Source organism: Mesoplodon densirostris, chromosome 3, assembly GCF_025265405.1.
Source record: "Mesoplodon densirostris isolate mMesDen1 chromosome 3, mMesDen1 primary haplotype, whole genome shotgun sequence".
Lineage (NCBI taxonomy): Eukaryota > Metazoa > Chordata > Mammalia > Artiodactyla > Ziphiidae > Mesoplodon > Mesoplodon densirostris.
Genome location: NC_082663.1, coordinates 152395180 through 152414638, shown reverse-complemented (window position 1 = coordinate 152414638; position 19459 = coordinate 152395180). Strand labels below are relative to the sequence as shown.

At 60.9% G+C, this 19459-nt stretch overlaps 1 protein-coding gene across 4 annotated transcripts; it reads right to left on the bottom strand.

Annotated features, from left to right (window-relative positions):
* Positions 1-777: 777 nt before the first annotated feature.
* Positions 778-18511, bottom strand: THOP1 (thimet oligopeptidase 1). Of its 4 annotated transcripts, none has more exons than XM_060094725.1 (13): positions 18384-18511; positions 16024-16236; positions 13581-13729; positions 12461-12568; positions 9681-9783; positions 6382-6542; positions 5237-5372; positions 4669-5035; positions 4387-4588; positions 2404-2590; positions 2170-2298; positions 1406-1542; positions 778-1158 (listed from the first exon to the last, which is right to left on the bottom strand). In XM_060094725.1, exons 1-13 carry the CDS (start codon positions 18397-18399, stop codon positions 1000-1002), a joined length of 2067 nt encoding a protein of 688 aa, XP_059950708.1. In that variant the 5' UTR covers positions 18400-18511; the 3' UTR covers positions 778-999. The 4 variants fall into 4 exon arrangements, with proteins under 4 accessions (XP_059950708.1, XP_059950709.1, XP_059950710.1 ...); XM_060094726.1 differs by having other exon boundaries at positions 778-1155; XM_060094727.1 differs by having other exon boundaries at positions 1406-1506.
* Positions 18512-19459: the final 948 nt, after the last annotated feature.

Genomic DNA, 19459 nt, shown 5'->3' with positions numbered 1-19459 from the left:
GCAGACACCACAGCCTGGTCCACAGCCAACTGGCCCAGGGCGGGTGAGAACGGGCGGGTGGGCAGGCTGAGGGGAGGACAGAGCGTGGCACGGCCTGCCCGCCTGGGCCCCGGGGAGAAGGTCAGGGCACTGCCCGCGCCCTCGCTCCGCTGCCTGGCGTCCTTTGTGGGGACGAAGGGCCAGAGGCAGGGCTCCCAAGGAGCTCAAAGGCCAGGGAAGGACACATGGGACGGTCCAGACCCACTCTATCGCTCCAGTGGTGCAGCACCCGCTCTGAATTCCTACTGCCACCAAAATACACCCCTAAGGCCTTTTGGAAAAATTGTTAGGACCCAGGAAGGCGGTCCCTTGCTGTGGTCCAGACTTCATGAGCTGCCGATGACCAGAGGGAGCCAGCCGGCCGGCCGTGAGCAGAACAGGGCACGGGGACAGGGACAGCCACAGCTGGGCTCCCCCGCAGCTGTGCCCACCGCCAGAACCAGCTCCCGCCAAGCCAAAGAGTGACGGGCGAGAGGCCGGCAGGAGGCTGACACCCCATCCCTGGAGGGCCGGCCCGGCGAGGGTGGGGGACCATCCCCACCTGAACTCACCCCACAGCTCGGCTGTCTCCCAGTGACCCAGACGCGTCACCAGTGGAGAGCAGCCTTCAACGGTCCCAGGGCTGATCCCCGATCAAGGTCAGGACTCCCTCCAGAGTGACGGCCCCCATGCCACTCCTGTGGTGGAAGGGATGGCAGTCAGAGACCAGGACTAGAGCCTTTTTTTTTAATGGCTGCATTTCAAAGAACTGTGTTTTAACCAGGAAAGCTCCCCAGGAAGGGGCTGCATTAGTGCAACAAGTGGGAGCCTTGACGCCAGGCTCTCCAGACACGTCCAGGTGGAGACTTTTGACCCAGGCCGGCCGCCGGGGACTCGGGCTGGGGGGACACACGGCCCCTCCCCCGCCCCGGCGGGGCGCTAAGGCACTGGGCCCGCTGGGGTGGGCAGAACCCTGTGCCGTCAGCAGGCCGGTGGCTCGCAGCCCTCAACCTGCAGCCCTTTGCTCAGGAGGAAGGCGTCCTGCTTGGGGTCCCGACCCAGGAAGAGCCTTAACATGACGCTGGCGTCCTCAGAGCCGCCGGGCCTCAGGATGCAGCTTCTGTAGTCCATGCCCACCTGCTGAGAAGGGGCGGGGCTGCAGGAGGGTGGAGTACCCCCTCCCCTGGCTCCAGGGGCCATCAGCATCCAAGGGAGGGGATCTGGGGGTGTGGGTGTGGCCACCTCTGCTGTGGCTGAACAAAGGGCAGGGGAGCAGGAGGTTCAGGGCAGGGCCCTCAGGGCTGGGCAGGCCCAGGCGGGTGGCACAGGCATCTAGGCCCAGGCCGAGGACCGCCGTCTTGGTCTGTGCGGCAGGCCGGGCTCTCACCTTGCCACTCAGGACGCCCTCCTGCTTGAAGCGTGTGTGGAACATGTCCGCGGAGTACACCTCGCTCCACAGGTAGCCATAGTACTGGGCGTCGTAGCCGCCTGCCAGGTGGCCGAAGGTCGCAGGCATGTTGGTCCCTGAGACACACGCGGAGAGGCTCCTGCCCAGCCCCTGGCCCCTCAGTGCCCCTTCCCGAGAGTGGGGGCCTCAAAGCAGCCCTGTCTGAGACCCCTGCCACTAGAGGGAGAATTGGCACAACACTTCTAGAAAACAGGGACCTTGCGGGCAACTCAGTGGAGGGACACAAATAAATCTTTGCCCAATTTCTGCTGAAGCTCACAAGGGTTCACCCCTAAGCCTCTTACAAGGTCAGCTGCCGAGGCTCCGACGGATGAGTCAGGGCTCGCCCTCCGCCATGGGGAGAGCACGGGTTAAAGCGCTCACGAGGGAGTGAACCGCGTGTCCGCACCAACATGCACGTGCAAACCTCATCGACGCATTCTGTCCGGGGTATGAAGACCTCTCCTGTCCCTTCCAGGCTCTCCAGAAAGCACATGCAAAGCCGCCCACCCCACCCTTGGCCTCCACGGGCCACAGCGGGAGGGACCAGCCCAGGAACCGAGGCGGCAAGAGGCCAGAGGTCCGCAGGCCTTGGCCGGAGGGTGTCAGTCGGTCCCCCTTCACACGCCACCAGATGATCCTCCTGACCCGGGCAGTGGCCGCCACCCCGACCCCTAAGGTGGGCCCGGCTCGCACGTGGCTACCTGGCGTGGCTGGGACCCCGAGGATCTCCTGGGAGAGGCGGGCATACTCCTCGGCCGGGTCTGCGGCCGTCTGCGTGTGCAGGGCCTGGTCCACCTTGGCCAGGACGATTTGGCGCAGGTTGAAGAGGCCTGGGGGGCAGGAGGAAGGAGACGTGGGACTGGCTCTGTGTCCACGCCGCCCTCTCCAGCCGGGCGGTCTGGGAGCCCCCTTCCCTTCCCTCGGCCCGGCCGCACCTGTGTTGGCCTGCCGGGACTTGATGAGTTTGTCCAGCAGCTCCTGGGGGACGGCGCTGCCTGTGCGGTAGTGCTGGGACATCCTGAGCAGCGGCTCCACCTCCCACACCCAGTTCTCCAGCATCTGCGAAGGTGCCTCCACGAAGTCCCGCTCCACGTGTGTCCCACTGAACATGGCGAACTCGGCCTGCAAGGCGGGCTGTGGAGCTGCAGGAGGGCCCACCCCGGAGCCCAGACCTGCCCGGGACACAGGGGTGCAGAGAGCCCGCCATCCCGTGGATCACCACGCCCCCTCCCCACCCATGGAGCCAACACTCTCCAGCCAAAGCCCCGCACCCAGGAGGCAAAGGTGCAGGCACAGCGCATCCGATGGCGGCCGTTGGCCGGTGCTCTTTGCTCCTCTTTTGTGCCTGAAATTCTTCCTGAATACACGGCGCCTGACGCAGTGCGGCTGGAACCCAGGCCCGGCAGGTGTGGGTCCACACGAGCCCAGTGACCCCGGCATATCCTTCCCAGGCCCCAGGGAGCAAGGCAGACGCTGCCTCCTCACTCCTGGGTCACTTGACCCCCAACTTCTGGTTCTAGCCCCAACTGCAAACACGCGTCCTTCTCACGGTCTGCCGAATGCCCCAATGTGTGCGTTTTTGTGTTTTTGGGGTGATTTCTCTGCTCAACACGGCTCCGAGCATAGAGCTGAAGTGTTGGCTGGTGTCCCACTGCAGGAGGGTGGTGACGTGCTCACGGGGACAGTGTGTGTGTTAGATGAGCTTCCTTCAGGCGAGGGTTACAACCCCGCAGTGAGTGAATCAACAATTGCTATCAGACCAGGTGTCTTTAAACAGAAACACACATCACATGTGGCCGCGTGGGGATCGGTGGCGACGATGTGGTGACAGAGGGTGACCCCCAGCCTCACACCACAGACAACACTCCACCATAGTGGACAACAACAAAATTAAAGGCTTGATTACAAAACTTCTAAGCAGAAAAGGCAGAAGAAACTAGGCAGGAGAAACTCGGTGCCTCGGGTTAGAGAAGGATTTTTTCCACAGGACACAAAACGTGCAAGAAAACAGTTAATAGACTGAACTTCAAAGTCAAAACCTTCTGCTCATAAACATACTAGTAATAAGAGGTCCCCCCACACACGGGGACGTCCCTCAGCCACACAGAGGGGTGAAGCCCTGACACTCGCTGCCATGTGGATGGACCCTGAGAACACGATGCTCGGTGAGGGAAGCCAGACACAGAAGGACATACAGGGTGCGACTCCACTGATGGGAAACATCCAGAACAGGTAGATCCACAGAGTCAGAGAGTAGGTTCCTGGTTGTCAGGGGCTGGGGAGGGAGTGATAGCTAAGGGCATGTGGGACACTTTCGGGGTGATGGAAATGCTCCAAAACAGGGCAGTAGTGACGGCTGCACAGCTCAGTGAACTGTCCCCACGCGCTCCGGTGCAGCCTGTGAGAGCATCGCTCTCGGGACGGAGGGCTGACCGCAGGGAGACTGAGCGAGCAGTGGGTCCTGGGCCCGGCCGTTCAGCTGGGGGCCCCACATGGGAAAGTCATTGGGACTTGCTGAGCCTCCATGGAGACTGGCAGCAGCCCCAGGGCCTCACTGGGCGCGGCGTTCCCGGCCCCAGAGTCTTCCCTCTGGTTCTCATCACTGGCTGTCACCAGACTTGCAGGCAACGTTCCTTTTTTTCCTTTTTAAAGGCAACTCTTGACTACATGTATTTAACATGTAGGGAACTGGCCCTGACACCTTGATCAGTGGCTTCCAGCCTCCAGAGCCTCCAGGACATCCATTTCCGTTGTTTACGTGCCCAGTACGTGGGGTTTGATAATGGAAGCTGACACCGAGGGCGTTGCCACGTCCGGGGTGACGTCAGCTGAAGAATCCCGCGGCGAGGACATGCCTGAGGACCACGTGCGCCCGGGCCCTCCCCCGCTCCTGCCCGCAGCCCAGCGCCCGCACCCACCTGAGAGCAGAGCTGGTGCATCACGTGCCCAAACTCGTGGAAGTAGGTCTCCACCTCATCGTGCTGCAGCAGGGAGGGTGCGTCGGGCGTGGGCTTGGTGAAGTTGGCCACCATGGCCGCGATGGCGATCTGGCGGCTCCCGTCCTGCCGCAGGCAGCCCGGCTGCAGGCCGAAGCAGGCCGCATGCCCGTACTTCCCTTCCCTGGGGAGGGACGCGGGGTGAGGCCCAGCTTCCGCAGAGGATCCCCGGCCCATGGCCGACATGTTCCCCCAAGCACACACCGAGGGTAGAGGTCCAGGTAGAACTTGCCGATGACCTCGCCCGAGGCCGTGTCCCGGACCGTGTAGAGCGTCACGTCTTCGTGCCACACGGTGGCGCCCTCCTCCAGGTCGAAGGTCAGCCCCAGCAGCTCCTGGTAGATGCCCAGTAGCCCGCGCGTGACCACCTGCATGGGGAAGTACTCCTTGAGCAGGTTCTGGTCCACGCGGTAGCGCGTCTCCTCCACCTGGTTCATGTAGTAGCGCATGTCCCAGGCGTTGATGCGCCCGTCAAAGTGCAGGCCCCGCCTCTGGCACTCGGCCTTCTTTAGCTCCAGGATCACGGCCCGCTCCTGTTCCCCGAGGGGCTTCAGCTTCTGGGCCAGCTCATCTGCGGGCAGAGGGGAGAGGCTCGGCTACGTCCCTGGGGCGGCCCCCCAGCTGCCCCCCACCCTGCACCCCTCGAGGCAGAATGAAGGGTCTGGGAAGGCGACCCCCAGGGCTGACACAGTGGGGTCTCAGGCAGCACCACGTCCAGTCAAGGTCCGCCTGACCCCGCTCCCCACTGGGCCCCAGGGGGAGGCGGGGTTACCTAGGAAAGTGGCCACCACCTGGCTGGTCTTGGCCATGTTCATCTCCAGCACGTAGTCGGCATGCGTGCTGAACCCCAGCAGGCGGGACTTCTGGGCCCGCAGGCTCACCAGCTCCCCAAGGATCGCGCAGTTCTCCTGGAACCCAGAGACGGCCAGCGCTGGGGACCGTGGGCCGTGCCCTCCCCGCGGGGCCCCGGGCCAGGTCTCTGCGGGCGGGCAGGGCTCTCAGGCCGCTGGCGGGCACAGCCAATCCCCCTCCCTCCTCCTCCCGGCCCAGATTTCTAGACACTTTGGTGCTGTCCTACCACGTGGTCTTTATAAACACAGGTCCTTTAGAACCAGAAAGGGTGTGAACCGTGATGGGCTCTAAGGTTGAGGGTGGGAAGCAATGCGGCCAGGCTCTCCAGGAGCCACCAAGGGGCCTCCCCGGGCTCAAGAGTACAAACTCAGCTGCCGTGCAGACAGCAGCTCATCCCCACAGCGCCTGGACGGTGAGACACCTGTTGCTGCAGGTGGCCCGTGGCTCGCTGCTGAGGCCCGGCCCCAGGTGTACGCCACCTTCTCTGGGGCCACCTCTCCGGTTCTGCAGTGGGGTTCTCCTGGGAGCTCCCAGTCACCACAGGACCAACGTGGCCTGTCTGCAGGCCGAGAAGGTGGGGACACAGGACTGTCCCCCGTGCCCCCCACATCCCCTGCGAGACTGAGCAAGCACCAGTGGGGTCTGCGGGGAAGATGAAGGGCTCACGCACAGCCCCCATCTACTGAAGATGCTAAACGGGAGAAGCACAGACTGCAGCCACACGCGGTATGGACCAAACACAAGTGTCCACGCAGGAACCAATGTCTGAATGTCAAGGCCGTGCCCGGGCCACAGCGAGAAGGCCCAGCCCACGTGCTAGGCACAGAGAGGGGATGGGGGGACATCTGTGAATCCGAGCTCCTCGGGCATCCGGCAACACCCGAGAGGGAGAGGACCTGAGGCTAAGGCTCGAGGGCGAGGGAGCAGAAGGACGAGCTCAGGAAGAGGCTCAGACCCCTGCCCCGGGGGCCTGGGGGACAGAGGGAGACCCCCGGACACCTGCTGGGGCGGGGCAAGCTCGTGGGGCCCCTCCGGGCACTGAGCCGGCAGAGGCGGGGTCCTCACCCGCTTGCACCGACAGTTGAAGGCCTCCTCCACCTTCCTCCTGGTCTCGGGCACGTGGCATTTCTTCAGGAGGGGGAAGTAGTGCGGGTACTTGAGGGTGACCTTCAACTTCTCGTCCTCGGTCTTCTCCAGCGAGTTCAGGAAATCCTCAGGGAGCCCTCCTGTGGGAGCCAAATTGGGGGGCTCTGAAAGGACCCACGGGCTGCCTGACCCAGGCAGGAAGGGAGGGCGTCCCTCCCGCATGGGAAGTGAGGAACGGGAGCCAGCAGGGAGCACAGTGCCCAGTGCGGCCTACCCACACGCCCACTTCCCACCTCTGCACCCAAAGGAGCCAAGTCGAGGGCTCTCCCGCCTCAGACAGCTGCTGCTCTCATCAGGACGCCCTCGGGGAGGAAAAGCTATGTTCAGCTCCACCCAGGCCAGCCTGCACCCAAAGACGGCGTCCACCCCGGGACGGTGTCCACCCTGGGACAGGCTCCAGCCCAGGCCAGCATCCACCCCGGGACAGTGCCCACCCCAGGATGGCATCCACCCCAGGACAGGCTCCAGGCTGGGACAGCGTCCACCCCGGGATAGGGTCCAGCCCGGGACGGCATCCACCCCGGGATGGCACGGGCTGCCGTCTCCTCTGTGTCCTTTCTGGGTGGATGGCACCAGTGGAAGGCAGAACCCGCCAGGCAGCCTTGACTAGGTGGTGCCCCCGCCCCATCCCAGCTGTCAGCACTGCTGCAATGGCTGGCCTCCAACCTGGCCTGTCCTCCTAGCATGGAGACCTGGGTGCATCGCCCTCAGACTAAAACCTCCAGGGACCTGTGCCTCACAGCCTGGGTGATGCAAGGCCACCGCCCCTCATGCCCTGGCTCCAACCTCAGAGGCCAGTTCACTCGGAACTCTCGCCACCCAGCTCAGCCTGGGGCCTGGGAGCTGAGGGAGGGGTGGAGGAACCCCAGAGGATCCCCCTCAGGTGGGCCGTCTCGGCAGGCCCCGACAGGTGTGCCCGTGACTCTAACCCTAACCCAACAAGAAACAGCTTAGGGAGAGCCGCCCTCGCCCCGAACCGGCTCTTCTTCCCTACTGGGACTGGAAGACCCTGTGACTCTCTCTCAGCCTCACACTTACCAGGAGCCGGTTCTCACTGTTGGACAAGGTGGTGAAAGCATGGAAGGGGTGCCACGAGGCGAATCCCTAGGGGGTCGACCTGAGCTGAAGGCACTGGTAGGCACTCATGGATGTGTGTCTGCGCGTGTGTGTGCACACAGCTCTCGTCAGCTGAGGGGGCCTAGAAGCAATAGCTCCCAGCATCTGGGAGCACACACAGCAGCCAGACCTTAGTTCTGACTATCCTGCCAGGGCCGGGCCGGGCTGGGCCAGGGAGAGGACAAAGTGAGCCCGGCCCACCCTGTGTCAAATAGCAGGTGCTTGAAGAATCACAGGGACACGCCCACTTGAAGGGGCTCCTCGAGGCCACATTGGGACAATGAGCATCTAAGTAAGTGATGACAGCAGGGGACCGTACCCCACCAGAAAGACCAGGACCTTTCGGAAGCCCACAGATACAAAGACATTGGTCAGCAAGTACTGGGGTGTGGGGTGAGGCAGCGGGGGTGAGTTCTGACTTACAAGAAGATACAAATTAGGAGATTACACAGAACTAGTGGGTGAAAACAAATGAGAGGAACCAACCCCCAAGCTTCTCTGAACGGAGAATGGCGCCTTTACAGAGAAGACGCCTAGAGCAAATTGCCTTAGGACTGAGATTTAGGGAAAGAAACCAAAGTGTTATGTGTGTATATGACTCTCTCTGAGAGGGGGAGGGAGGGGGATGGAGAGAGGGAGGGAGGGAGAGGGGAAGAGAGAGGGAGGGAGGGAGGGGAAGGGAGGGGAGGGGGAGGGGGGAAGGAGGGAGAGAAGGAGAGGGATAGAGGTAGAGAGGGCGGGAAGGAGAGGGAGAAGGAGAGAGGCAGAGAGGGAGAGGGAGAGGGAGAGAGAGGGAGGACAGGAAACAAGGAGAAAACAGAGAAAGGACACACCATCTATGTTTCTGTAAGATGACACCAGTGATCCTTCCACAACCGGAGAAAATAACCCAGCGAGGCTCCTGCTCAGCTGGAACTGAAACTGCAGCCACCAGGCTGGCCGCACATGTCCAGCCGCCACCCCAGCCCCGTGAGACAGGTCACCAGGGCTCTGAATGTCTGCTCCATGGAGCTGGGGTTCACCCTCTCACCCGGGAGGCCGGGCCATGACAGCAGGGCCCCTGGGCTGGACAGATGAGGGGGAAAGCAGCCCCACAGGACAGCTTGTGCCAGCAGATTCAGCTGCCAGTTTCCAGAGGCCTGGGATCACCCTTTGGACCGTGAACCCCAGGAGCCATGTGGGTCTTGCTGCCCAGGACAGGGGGTTGGGGACCAGAAGTTAGGGCAGCAGAGGTTGGTGTGATGGACCTGAAAAACCTGCCTGGGTCAGCGTGCATCCGTGGGTGTCCCCAAAACCCACCCGCCCAGAGGCAAACGAGGTGTCACATCTTATGCAACAGCCTGTTACACAGAACCAGTGAGGATGCTCAGCCCCATCTGAACCCCGGGCAGAGCTGACAGGCCGCTGCCCACCTGGCCTAGATTTTGCAAAACTAACAGCGTGGGCAAGACAGAAGCAAGTTTGTAAAAGGCTGAGGAACCAATCAGCAGGGAAGGAGCCTGGAGAGACAGGAACTAAATGCAATGCCTGAGGCCTGGCTCAAGCCAGATGGGGCCAGAAACGTAAAGACTGCTATCGGGACGGCTTGGGGGACCGCTCCACGCTCTGCTTCCCGAGGGCTGCCTGCACCCGGGGGCTCAGGAGGTGCCCTTGCTCCTAGAGACACGTCCTGAGGCCCTGGCACAGGAACAGCACACACGGCATCCACGTAGGGAGGCCGGGCCCGGGGAGCACACAGGGTCTCCCTGGTGCTATTCTTGCCACTTCCCTACAGGTGTGAAGTTTTCAAAATAAAGCATTCGAGGAAGAGGGCAGAAGTTGAAAAAGCCGCCCAGGCCCGAGCCCTTCAAGACCCCACGCCGGGTCAGGCTGGGGAGGACCCTGTGAGATTAAAGAAACATCACAGAGAGCAGGGTGGGGGTGGGGTCTTCGGGGACAACTCCCTTCAGGGCAGAATCTCGGTAGACAGACCACAACCGTCCCCAAGGAAGGATCCAGAACCTTGGGACCCAAACACTCTGAGTGCCCCAGCGGAAGAAGGCCCTCCCGGGGGTCAGGGGCACACGGACGCCTCTCCACCACCCCGCGGGGCCCGCACGCACCCAGCTCCTCGCGCGTGAAGGGCAGGAAGGTCGTGTCCTCATTCAGGTTCTTGTTGAAGTCGATGCACAGGAGACTCAGCTTCTTCTTGATGCTCTTGATTTTCTGAAGGAAGAAGACGGCCGTGAGATTGGGGGGCGGGGGCACGGAGCAGGGTTAAGGGAGAAGAGGCGGATGAGAGGAGGGAGCTGGGAGAGAAAGGGCCTCGAGTCCTAACTGTTAGGACCCTCCTCAGGAGTTACCCCAAGGTGACAGCCTAAGTTTCAGCCATTTCAACGGAGCTAAGTTTCTGTCCCTTCAATCTGGTTTTCAGAAACAGGTAGAAATGGACCAGCCTGGGGGAGGGAACGACATGGGGCACAGAGGAAGGCACCAGCTCCCTGGGGCCCCTGCCGGGCCAGCAGTAGGAGGGACGCCTTGAGGACCTGCCCAGGCTGTGCCCCCTGCCCGGCCCAGGACTCAGCGCGCCCGCCCTGCTCCCGGGCTGAGCAGACTTGCCTGTCGGAGGACAGGAGGGGCGCTGGGGGAGCATGCCCACTGGCTCTGCCAGGAGCAGGGGCTCATCGGGCACGCCTGGCTCAGAAGCAGCCCGAGGGATGCCGGGCCTCTGTGGGCAGCAGGCGCCGTGCCAGGCACTGGCCTCCCTGCAACCTCACGGCCCCACGGACCACAACTGGGCAGGAGCACAGGGCACCCTGGGAGGGCGGGGTGGCACTCAGGACCCTGCCCCGCACCAGTAGGCCGCCTCTCCTGGGCGCCCTCCTCCCCGGGCGTCCCTGTGGTCCCTCTGGCCAGTGGTTCTCAAGCGTTAAGGTGGTCTGCGCAGCCCCAGTGTCCACACCCTTGCCTCTCCCAGCCTTGAAGCTCCATGCGCCTGCCGCTCCGCAGGACTTTGGGGCCCCTGCGCCCGGCCCACCCTGGAGGCTGGAGTTCATAGTCCTCTGAGTCCCGTTTCCTCCACCACAAGGCACAGCACCGGCCAAAGCGGGACAGCGTTTGTGCGGAGTATTGAGAACTGTCGCTGAGCCCTGGGTCGGGCCTGGTACCCACGTTAACCGCGTCTGTCACTTTCTGACGCAAACCAGCCAGCGCAGGGCTGCACCCCAGCCCCTTCTGTACAGGGCTCCCACACTCGGGGCCACCACGCCCCTGCGCTCATCAGCCCGGGTAGGCCCGGAGCCCCGGGTCGTTCTAGCCGATCCTGAGCTACTCCCTCCCGGGGACCCACACTGCAGGCTCCAGTCCCCAGCCACCCCTCCCCTCACTGCTGCCGAACCCCTGTACTCCCGGGAGGCCCTAGGTGACAAGGCGGGCCCCTGCCCAGAACCGCGAGTGACAAGCTCTTTCCTCATCTGCTGGCCTCACTGTTCTCTGTCCTCTACACAAACTGACTCGGTCAGTGCTCACGACCACCTGTGAGGGGGTCCTCGGGTCACGCATGTTGCAGAGGTCAACAGGGACAGCGGGGTCCAGTGACCGGCCTCCGGGGACCCAGCCAGTTGGTGGCAGATCTGGGTCTGATCCCGGCCATCAAGACGCGTGCAGCCACGGCACCACACGCCCCCCACTGAGGTGACGCGCTCGACCATGGGTGGCTCGCCGTTCCCACCGCCCTCCCCACCCCACGAGGCTGCCTCCCGGGAGGGGCCGGGCTGCCCATCGCCCGCCTGTCCAGGGCGCCGCAGGGACCCCATCCTGCTGGACCAGGGGTGGGAAGAGCTGAGGGCTCTGGGGTCCACGTTGGGGGCAGAGGGGTGTCAGGCAGCTGGGCGGACCTGAAGGGACTGGCCCCAGGGGGCTGGGCCCACTGGTACCCGCGTGGCCCTCAGCCCAGAGAGGAGGGAGGGGGTGAAGGCGGATGCCACGCTCGTCAGCCTCCCGTCGCCCCCAGCCTCTGTGCCCAGCGGGATCCGCGCTGTGAATTACGGGAGAAACGTGTCGGATCTTGGCCCCCAGTCCTGGCACACAGCTCCTAAACCTAAAGCCATAGGATGGGTTGCATCTTACAGCCCCACTGCCTGCCCACCTCCTGGGAGGGGGGAGGGACAGGGGTTGCAGCGTGAATCAGTGGCCCATTGCCAACGATGTAATAGTGCTCATGGAACGAAATCTCGGTAAGCTCGGGGCTCAGAGAGCTGCCGGGTGGGTGCCTGCAGGGGGCCCGGCCCCGCCCCATGCCTCCCCACCTCCTCCTGCCACCTGGCTGCTCCTTTATGATAACCCGGTGGTCCAGTCCGTGGACTGGGTGCCTGTGTTCTGGGGACCGCGCTAGCCGACGAACGGAACTTGGGGTGGGCACGTGGGAACTCCTGACACAGCCTGTCGGCCACAAGCGCAGAGGACGACGTGGACCTATCTATGGCTGGCGTGGGCCGAGCCCTGACCTGCGGGCTCTGACTCCAGGTAGATGGAGTCCGAACTGAACCGCAGAAACCCCGCAGTCACAGAGCTGCTGCTGTGGGAGCCCCACGGGCCTGGCGTCAGGACAGAAGCTCTGTGGGAGTGGGGGCTGAGGGTGGAGTGGGCTCGGAGGAGGGGGTCCTTCCTTGAGACCCTCCCAGCAAAGCCATGGGTGGCGGGGGGGCCCAGATGAGGCGGGGCTGGGGTGGGACGCAGAGAGGGGCCCACGCCGCCTGTGCTCTGGGGAAGCCCTGTGACCCTGAGGACCAAGGGCAGAGCAGGTGCAGAGGGAGTGCTGGTCCACGTGGGCCTTCCCTCCTGGGGTTGAGGTGGCAGAAAGATGGGCAGAGGCATGCACGCAGGGCCCAGGCCAGGTGTTCACCTCCTGCGTCTCCGCGGGCAGGTGGAGCCCGTTCCTCCTGCCCAGCCTTATCAGCCGCTCCAGGTACCGCGACGCCTCTGGCCTCAGCGAGTCACTCTGGACCTTCTCCTAGAATAAGATAACTGAAGTTCAGCTCGCAGCAAAACATCGAGATGGCGCCCAGTGCTGGCGAGGTAGCAGAGAACAGGGGAGTCATCGCTGGAGGCAGAGGAAGACAGTGCAGCCACTCTGGAAAGGAGTTGGCCAGTTTCCTAGAAAGCAAAACTTCCTAACAAAGCCGCCATCGCAGGACTCTGCAACCGCAGTCATGGGCACTCACCCCAGGGAAATGGAGACTGAAGTCTGCACAGAAGCGGTACACAAATGCTCGCCTGACTGGGAAGAGCCCCAGACTGAAAGCCGCTGGGGACCTTCCCAGGGCAGCGGATGACACGGGCAGTTGTGTCAATGTCAGGATCCTGCTGGGACACTGACTTTGCTTTCACAAAAGGTGACATTGGGGAAAACAGGGCAAAGTAGCCGGGACCACTCTGAATCATTTCTTAAAACTGCATGTGAACCTACAATTAATTCTATCAGTGAAAACTTCTGTTAAAAGAAGCACTGCCTGAGCTTTCAGAGGCCCCAGCCCTCGTGTCTGCAAAAAGCACCCAGGGGCCTCCCCTGGTCCCGAGGGATACGCATCAGCGGGTTCTAAGAACCACCCACCAGCCACGTGAGAAGTACCTGTGGTCCCCCCGACACAGGCAGCCGTGCTCGGCCGGCTGCACGGAGCATCCACAGGAAGGCAGGAAGTGCACACACCTGTTACTCATCCCTCACCTCACGTTGGAGACTGGACGTCCCCTCTAGGTGTCCCCAGCAAGGTCGGGAAAGTGAGGTGACATGTGGACCTGGGAAGGCATTTTATGCTTCTCCTCGCTCCCACTCGTTTTTGTCACGTTTCTAACATCATCTGCTGTGGTCCAATGGCCCCACCGTGAAACTCACCACCTTCCCCAGGCCCGGCGCACAGCCCGTGGTGCCCACTGCCCACCTGTGGGGCTCCCTCCAGCTTGACACCTCGTAAAGCACGGGGAGCGGAAAGACCCAGCCTGAAGAGGTCCCGCCGCGCGCTCACCTGCAGCCAGACGATCCTCTGGTACACGTCCTGCCTCATGCTCATCTCCACGTCGAACTCGGACAGCTTCTTGTCCGCCTCCGTGCTGGCTGTCCGGATGTCCTTGGACGGGGAGACGTGCTGGGGGAAGTCAAGGATGTTCCTCTGAACTGGAACAGGGAGACGACAGGACACGTGTGAAAACGGCCCCGGGTGAAAACGGGTGGGTGCCAGCCCCAGGCTAGAGATGAGCACAGTTACCCCCGTCCTCGGGGACTCACATTCCAAAAGGGAAGGAACTTAGCTCAGGACACCCCAAGCCAAGAGGGACCGGAAGTAGGGAGTAGGATGAGACCAGAAGAGGCCAAAGGGACTCGGTGCCGGAAAAGAGCCATGGCTGCCCATGGCTACGCTGCAGCTCACCAAAGATTTTTTACTTCACGGCACACGTGTACGCTTCGTGAGACAGGACGTGTGGCGGCTGTGAAAGCACACACTTCAGCTGAGTCACCACATGACCCGCAGACCCACCCCCAGGTGCACACCCGAGAGTAACGGAACATCCTCCACCCAAAACTTCTACACACGCCATCACAGCAGCACGATCTGTAGTAACCAAACAGTGGACACGACCCAGACGCCATCAGCAGATGACTGGACACGTGTCCCTCCACACACGGGAGCATCACTCGGCCATGAAAAGGAGAGAAGCCCTGACACTCGCTACAACGTGGATGGACCCTGAGAACATGATGCTCAGTGAGAGAAGCCAGACACAGAAGGACACACAGGGTGTGATTCCACTGATGGGAAACGTCCAGAACAGGCAGATCCACAGAGTGGGTTAGTGTTGTCAGGGGGTGACTGCTGATGGGGACGGGGCTTCTTTTTGGGGTGATGGAAGGTTCTGGAATTGGATAGTGGTGAAGGTTGGATATGCTAAATACACTAAAAACCAATGACATCTATGCTTTAAGTCGGCAGATTACATGGTATGTGAATTGTATCTCAACACAGCAGTGTTTAAAAGAGCATATATTTTGCATGGGGGAGACCTGAATTAACATCACAGTTTGGTGGCTTCCATGGTTCCAGGCCACCGAGATGGCCCAGGTCTGGTGGGTCAGCTGCAGCGTGGAAACCTCTGCAGGGCAGTCACCGGCTCAGCTGACTAGGCTAAACACAGTGGGGCTCTGGGCGGGTCTGATGCCGGTGGCCCGAGAGCAAGCTGTGAAAAGGACAGAAACAGCCTTTTCTGTCCGTTTGGGATTTGCAGGCTGTGACTGCATCGAGTATGACAACAAAACACCAGAGTGTGGGATTAGTCCAGGTGGCCGGTGTGGGGAGAGGGGGCACAGGAAGGGGCGCCGGGCGGAGCTCAATCTGTGCTCAAAGAACCCGACGCCCAGCCAAGCAGAGGGGAGGGGCTCCCCGGCTGGCACAAAGCCCCCAGACGGGGCGCAGGATGAGGGGCAAGGAGGCGCATGGCCGGGCCCCAGAGGCCACGTTGAGGGCTCCCACCTTGAGCCCCAGGGCAGTGGGAAGGCACCGGAGTTGGTCGAGGGGAGTGCCATGGTCCAATTCTAGTTTTCTTTAAAATTACTCAGGTTACTGAGGGGAGATGGAAAGAAAAGGCCACAGAAGTGGAGTAGGAGAGACCAAATCATGTCTGGCAGGGTCCCTCCGAGGTGGGAATTTGCATCATCCACCCTCCAGAACCTCCTGCCACAGATGAGAGGAGAGACTGAGCCCACCACCCCTGCCCCGCCCCCGCCAGAGCAGGGGACTGGGGGGCAGAGCCGGCCTGCGGGCTCTCCATCCGCTGCCTGAGCCGCAGCCCTCACCCTTGCGCCCAAGGCACACTGGGTGCCCCCAGGGCGGACCTTCTGGAGTCTAAGCCTGCAGGCCAGGGGCAAGCAGACCCTGCACAGCGAGGCGTCAGGGACACGTGAGAATCCTGCAGCTGGAATTCAGGGATTCTAGACGGTTCCCAGAAAAACAGCTGTTCTAGAGATTCGAGCACAGGGGGTCTCGTCAGCTCAGAGTTCTCTGCCTCATCAACCTCTGCAGAGGGGGCTCTGGGAGGCGAGCTGTGTATCTGACATACAAAGGGAGCAGACAGACCATGGAGGAGAAGAGGGAAGGACCCACTGGGTGGCAATGAGGACGCCTCAGGGTATCAGGGGACCCAGGGCGCCGTGGGAGAAGAAAACCAAAGGGGACCAAGTTCAGTGGCTCAGAGAAAACAAACAGATGCCCGGGCAGGCACACGGGCAGGGGTGAGAAGGGGCTCCAGTTTCAAGGCTGGCATGGGAGCCGGCTCCCCGAGAGGAGAACTGGCAGACACTGTCTGACACTGCTGTTCTGGGCCCTTGGGGACAGAGCAAGCCGGCCAGCCCGGGCTGCCTTTCTCCACCAGGCCCCCGGAGAGGAGGTGGTGTCGCCCGGTCTGGGCAGAGCTCACCTGTGTAGGACACCTCCACGTCGGCCAGCGCCTTGAGCGTGTTCTCGTAGGACACGTCCTGGAGCTCCTGGGAGCCCACACGGTCGTACACGCGCTTGGTCTCCTCGATGAGCTCGGTGGTGAGCTCCCCGATTTGCTGGGCACTCAGGTCCCACCGGAGGTAGTTCACGGCCGAGCACGGTGCGGCCACGTCCAGGGCGTCTCCTGCACAGGCTGGACCCAGAAAACAGAACCCCACACCCGGCATGCCTGCTTCAGGCTCGGAATCAGGGTCAGAGTAACAGGCCGGGGAGAGTCCACCGTTTCCCAGAGCAGATGGCGAGGCCCCAGGGCTTTCTGGGGACCCACAGGGCGATCGGTCCTCTAGAGCACAAGGTGATCCTGCCCCCAGGGGACACCGGGGGATGTCTGGGGACGTCTGTGGTTGTCACCACTAGGGAGTGATGCTCCTGCCTCAGCGGGGTCAGGCGTGCTGCTCAATACCCCATAGCAGCCAGGACCGCCTCCAGGAGAGGTCCCGCCCCGAAGTCAGCGGTGCTGAGCGGGACATCCGGCATATACCTGCGGTTCACTGAAATAATAACTGCACTGCAGGGTGGTATCCCCAACCTCCCTGAATGGAACCTGGAATATCTGTATAGTATTACTCCTCTAAAAGAGGGGGAAATCCTGATTACTGTGACGTCCCTAGCTCCAGGAGTTTTTGGATACAAGACTGTGGTCCTATCACAACAGCTGTCGGGCTTCCCTGGTGGCGCAGTGGTTAAGAATCCACCTGCCAATGCAGGGGACACGGGTTTGAGTCCTGGGCCAGAAAGATCCCATCCCACATGCCGCGGAGCAACTAAGCCCATGTGCCACAACTACTGAAGCCCGTGCGCCTAGAGCCTGTGCTCCGCAGCAAGAGAAGCCACCACAATGAGAAGCCCGCGCACCGCAACGAAGAGTAGCCCCCGCTCGCCACAACTAGAGAAGGCCTACGCACAACAACGAAGATCCAACGCAGTCAAAAGTAAATAAATTAATTAATTAAAAGAAAAACAACAGCTGTCACTTGAAAACCTTCTTGTGTGTTCCAGGGTGAGTTGACCTCACTGAACTCTCAGGCAGTTCTGTACTCTGCACCCTATGTAGCTCCACTTTACAGATGGGAATCCTGAGTTTGCCGTGATGCCACAGCCAGCAAGCAACAGAGGTGGGGTTCAAAGCCGGGCAGCTTACTTCCACTGATACACACTAAGTGGCGGGGGGAGCCTCTTCACCTCAATAGAGGTTCGATTTTTCTGGCCAAATGACTGCTTCAAATTAGAGAATATCTTTGCAGAGTATTCTGGATTTCAAGAACTGCACAAGAGGGACTGTGAGTCTGCATTAAATCTGGTGGTAAAGAAGGGCTCCAGGAGCTCAGGAAAGGCGGGAGGTCCGAGTGAGGTGGAATTGTCGGGAAAACCTTTTGGAGGAACTAGGATTTGAAAACTTGGAGCAGGCATATTCTTTTCATAAATAGTTACTGATTGTCACCTACGTCCCAGGTCTCTGAGCTAACAATCCTGCAGCAAACAAGGCAGACAACATTCCTGCCTCCCTGAGGCCTGAATAACCATAATTATGATTATCATCAATACAATTATCATCATCATCACAATGGGCTGCAGAAAGAACAGAGGGAGAATAGGTGGGCAAGAGAAAATTCCAGGAGGCACCACTCAACATCCTGGGTGATTTTCTAAAATAGAGTATGCGGGTGGCATCGCTCCCCTAAATGAAAACCCTTCCATAGCGCCCCTTTGTGCTTCCCATAAAAGGGACTCCTAGCTGTGTTCCAGCTAAAATGACCTGTTGCACCTGCTGGTGCGCTTGCCTCCCCGCCTTTGCCTTCGCGATTCCCACCACCTGGGACGCTCCTCCCGCAGGACAGCTGCTTCTCCCCACGGGGTCCAGGCTGAATGAAATGCCACCTCCTCCGAAAAGCCCTCCAGGACCGCCCTCCCTTAAGAAGCACCACCAGCCCCGGCACCGACCACTGTCTAAAGCCCTCGTTTAATTTTTGCCTGTTGAACGTCCGTCTCCGGCTCTGGAACTGCGTCTAGAACTCCCTCAGAGTCCACCCCAGGGCCAGACCCATCCTCAGCAGAAGTGACACGGAGTTTGCCAAATGAGTGAAGCGCTGGAAAAGTTGTTCATTCATTCGGCAATCGAGAGGTCGGGGTTCCGGGCTCGCTGACCCTCCTCCTCTGCCTGGGCCCGGGTCACTCGAGAGTCACCGGGCTCCGCTCTTAGGCCCCAGGGGCCACCCCGAGGGAGGGGGCACGCGGCTCCTGGGTCCGGCGAGCGGGGCCACACCAATGGGCGGCCGGTACCTGCGGGGGGCTTCATGGCTGGCGGGTGTGCACTGGCGACCTCTCCCTCCACCTGGCCTGCGTCGGCGTAGCGGCCGGCAGCCTCCGTCCACTCAGCCGCCGTAGCCTACAGGACTAAGGTGCCCGCCGCCCGCGCACCAACTGAATGCTGGGAGACGCGTGCACCGGACGGCAGGGCGCACGCGCACCCCAGCTCCGCCCACAACCCGAGGCTGTGTGCCCGGGCGCTGACTCCTCCTGAGCATGCGCTGGAACCACCCCCGCCCGTCATTGGCTCTCAGTGGTGAGAGGGCAGAGCCTTCGGGGAGGCGTGGGAGAGGCGTTTCCATGGAAACCCACACAGCTGGCGCCTCGGAGCCTTCGCTAGGTTCTCTCTGCCAGTAGTTCGCTTGGGCTTCTAGCTCCTGTATTAATTTGTACTTGCCTCCTTTCTACCTTTGTTGGGTATTTGGCTAGTTTTACAAGTTTTCTCCCTCACTTAGGGTCCTCCGTGGTCGCTTCCCGTATCTCAGGCTCTTATCCCATTCGCAGCATCCTGGCCAGCTTCTAGCATCTAATGAACAGAGATGGTGCGCCATATATGTTAGCTGAATCCAGTTGGTCAATTAAATTGACCAACATTTATTTAAAAAACAGAAATGTAAGCAAGTATCATTGATAAAGCTTCAGTGAACGGATCCACGACTTCAAACAACAGGTGTTTTGGAACAGGGCAGTTACCTGACCTATATCCAGGGTTGTCGGTTAAAACAAAACCTTGAACCGTCTAAAGCACCCAGAAAGAAAAACTTACGAGAATTAAACCGGCCCCAAAACCCACCTCCTTTATTTCTTCAAAAGAAAAGAAATGAAAATAACCCAGGGTGTTAAGTGTGCATGCGTTTTAAGTAGGATAAAAATGAATTAGGAGAACGCTTCTGGCAACTTTAACGCTAATTTACTAGGGAATTTCTCGTTACCCACCCTCGTTTTTTTCCTCTCTTGAGGACATCAAGTTTAATTCTGTTACTCTTCATTTTTGCTGTTTCCTGTACCTGGAGTGCTTTCCTTCCGTTCTCCAAATCCACGTGTGAGAG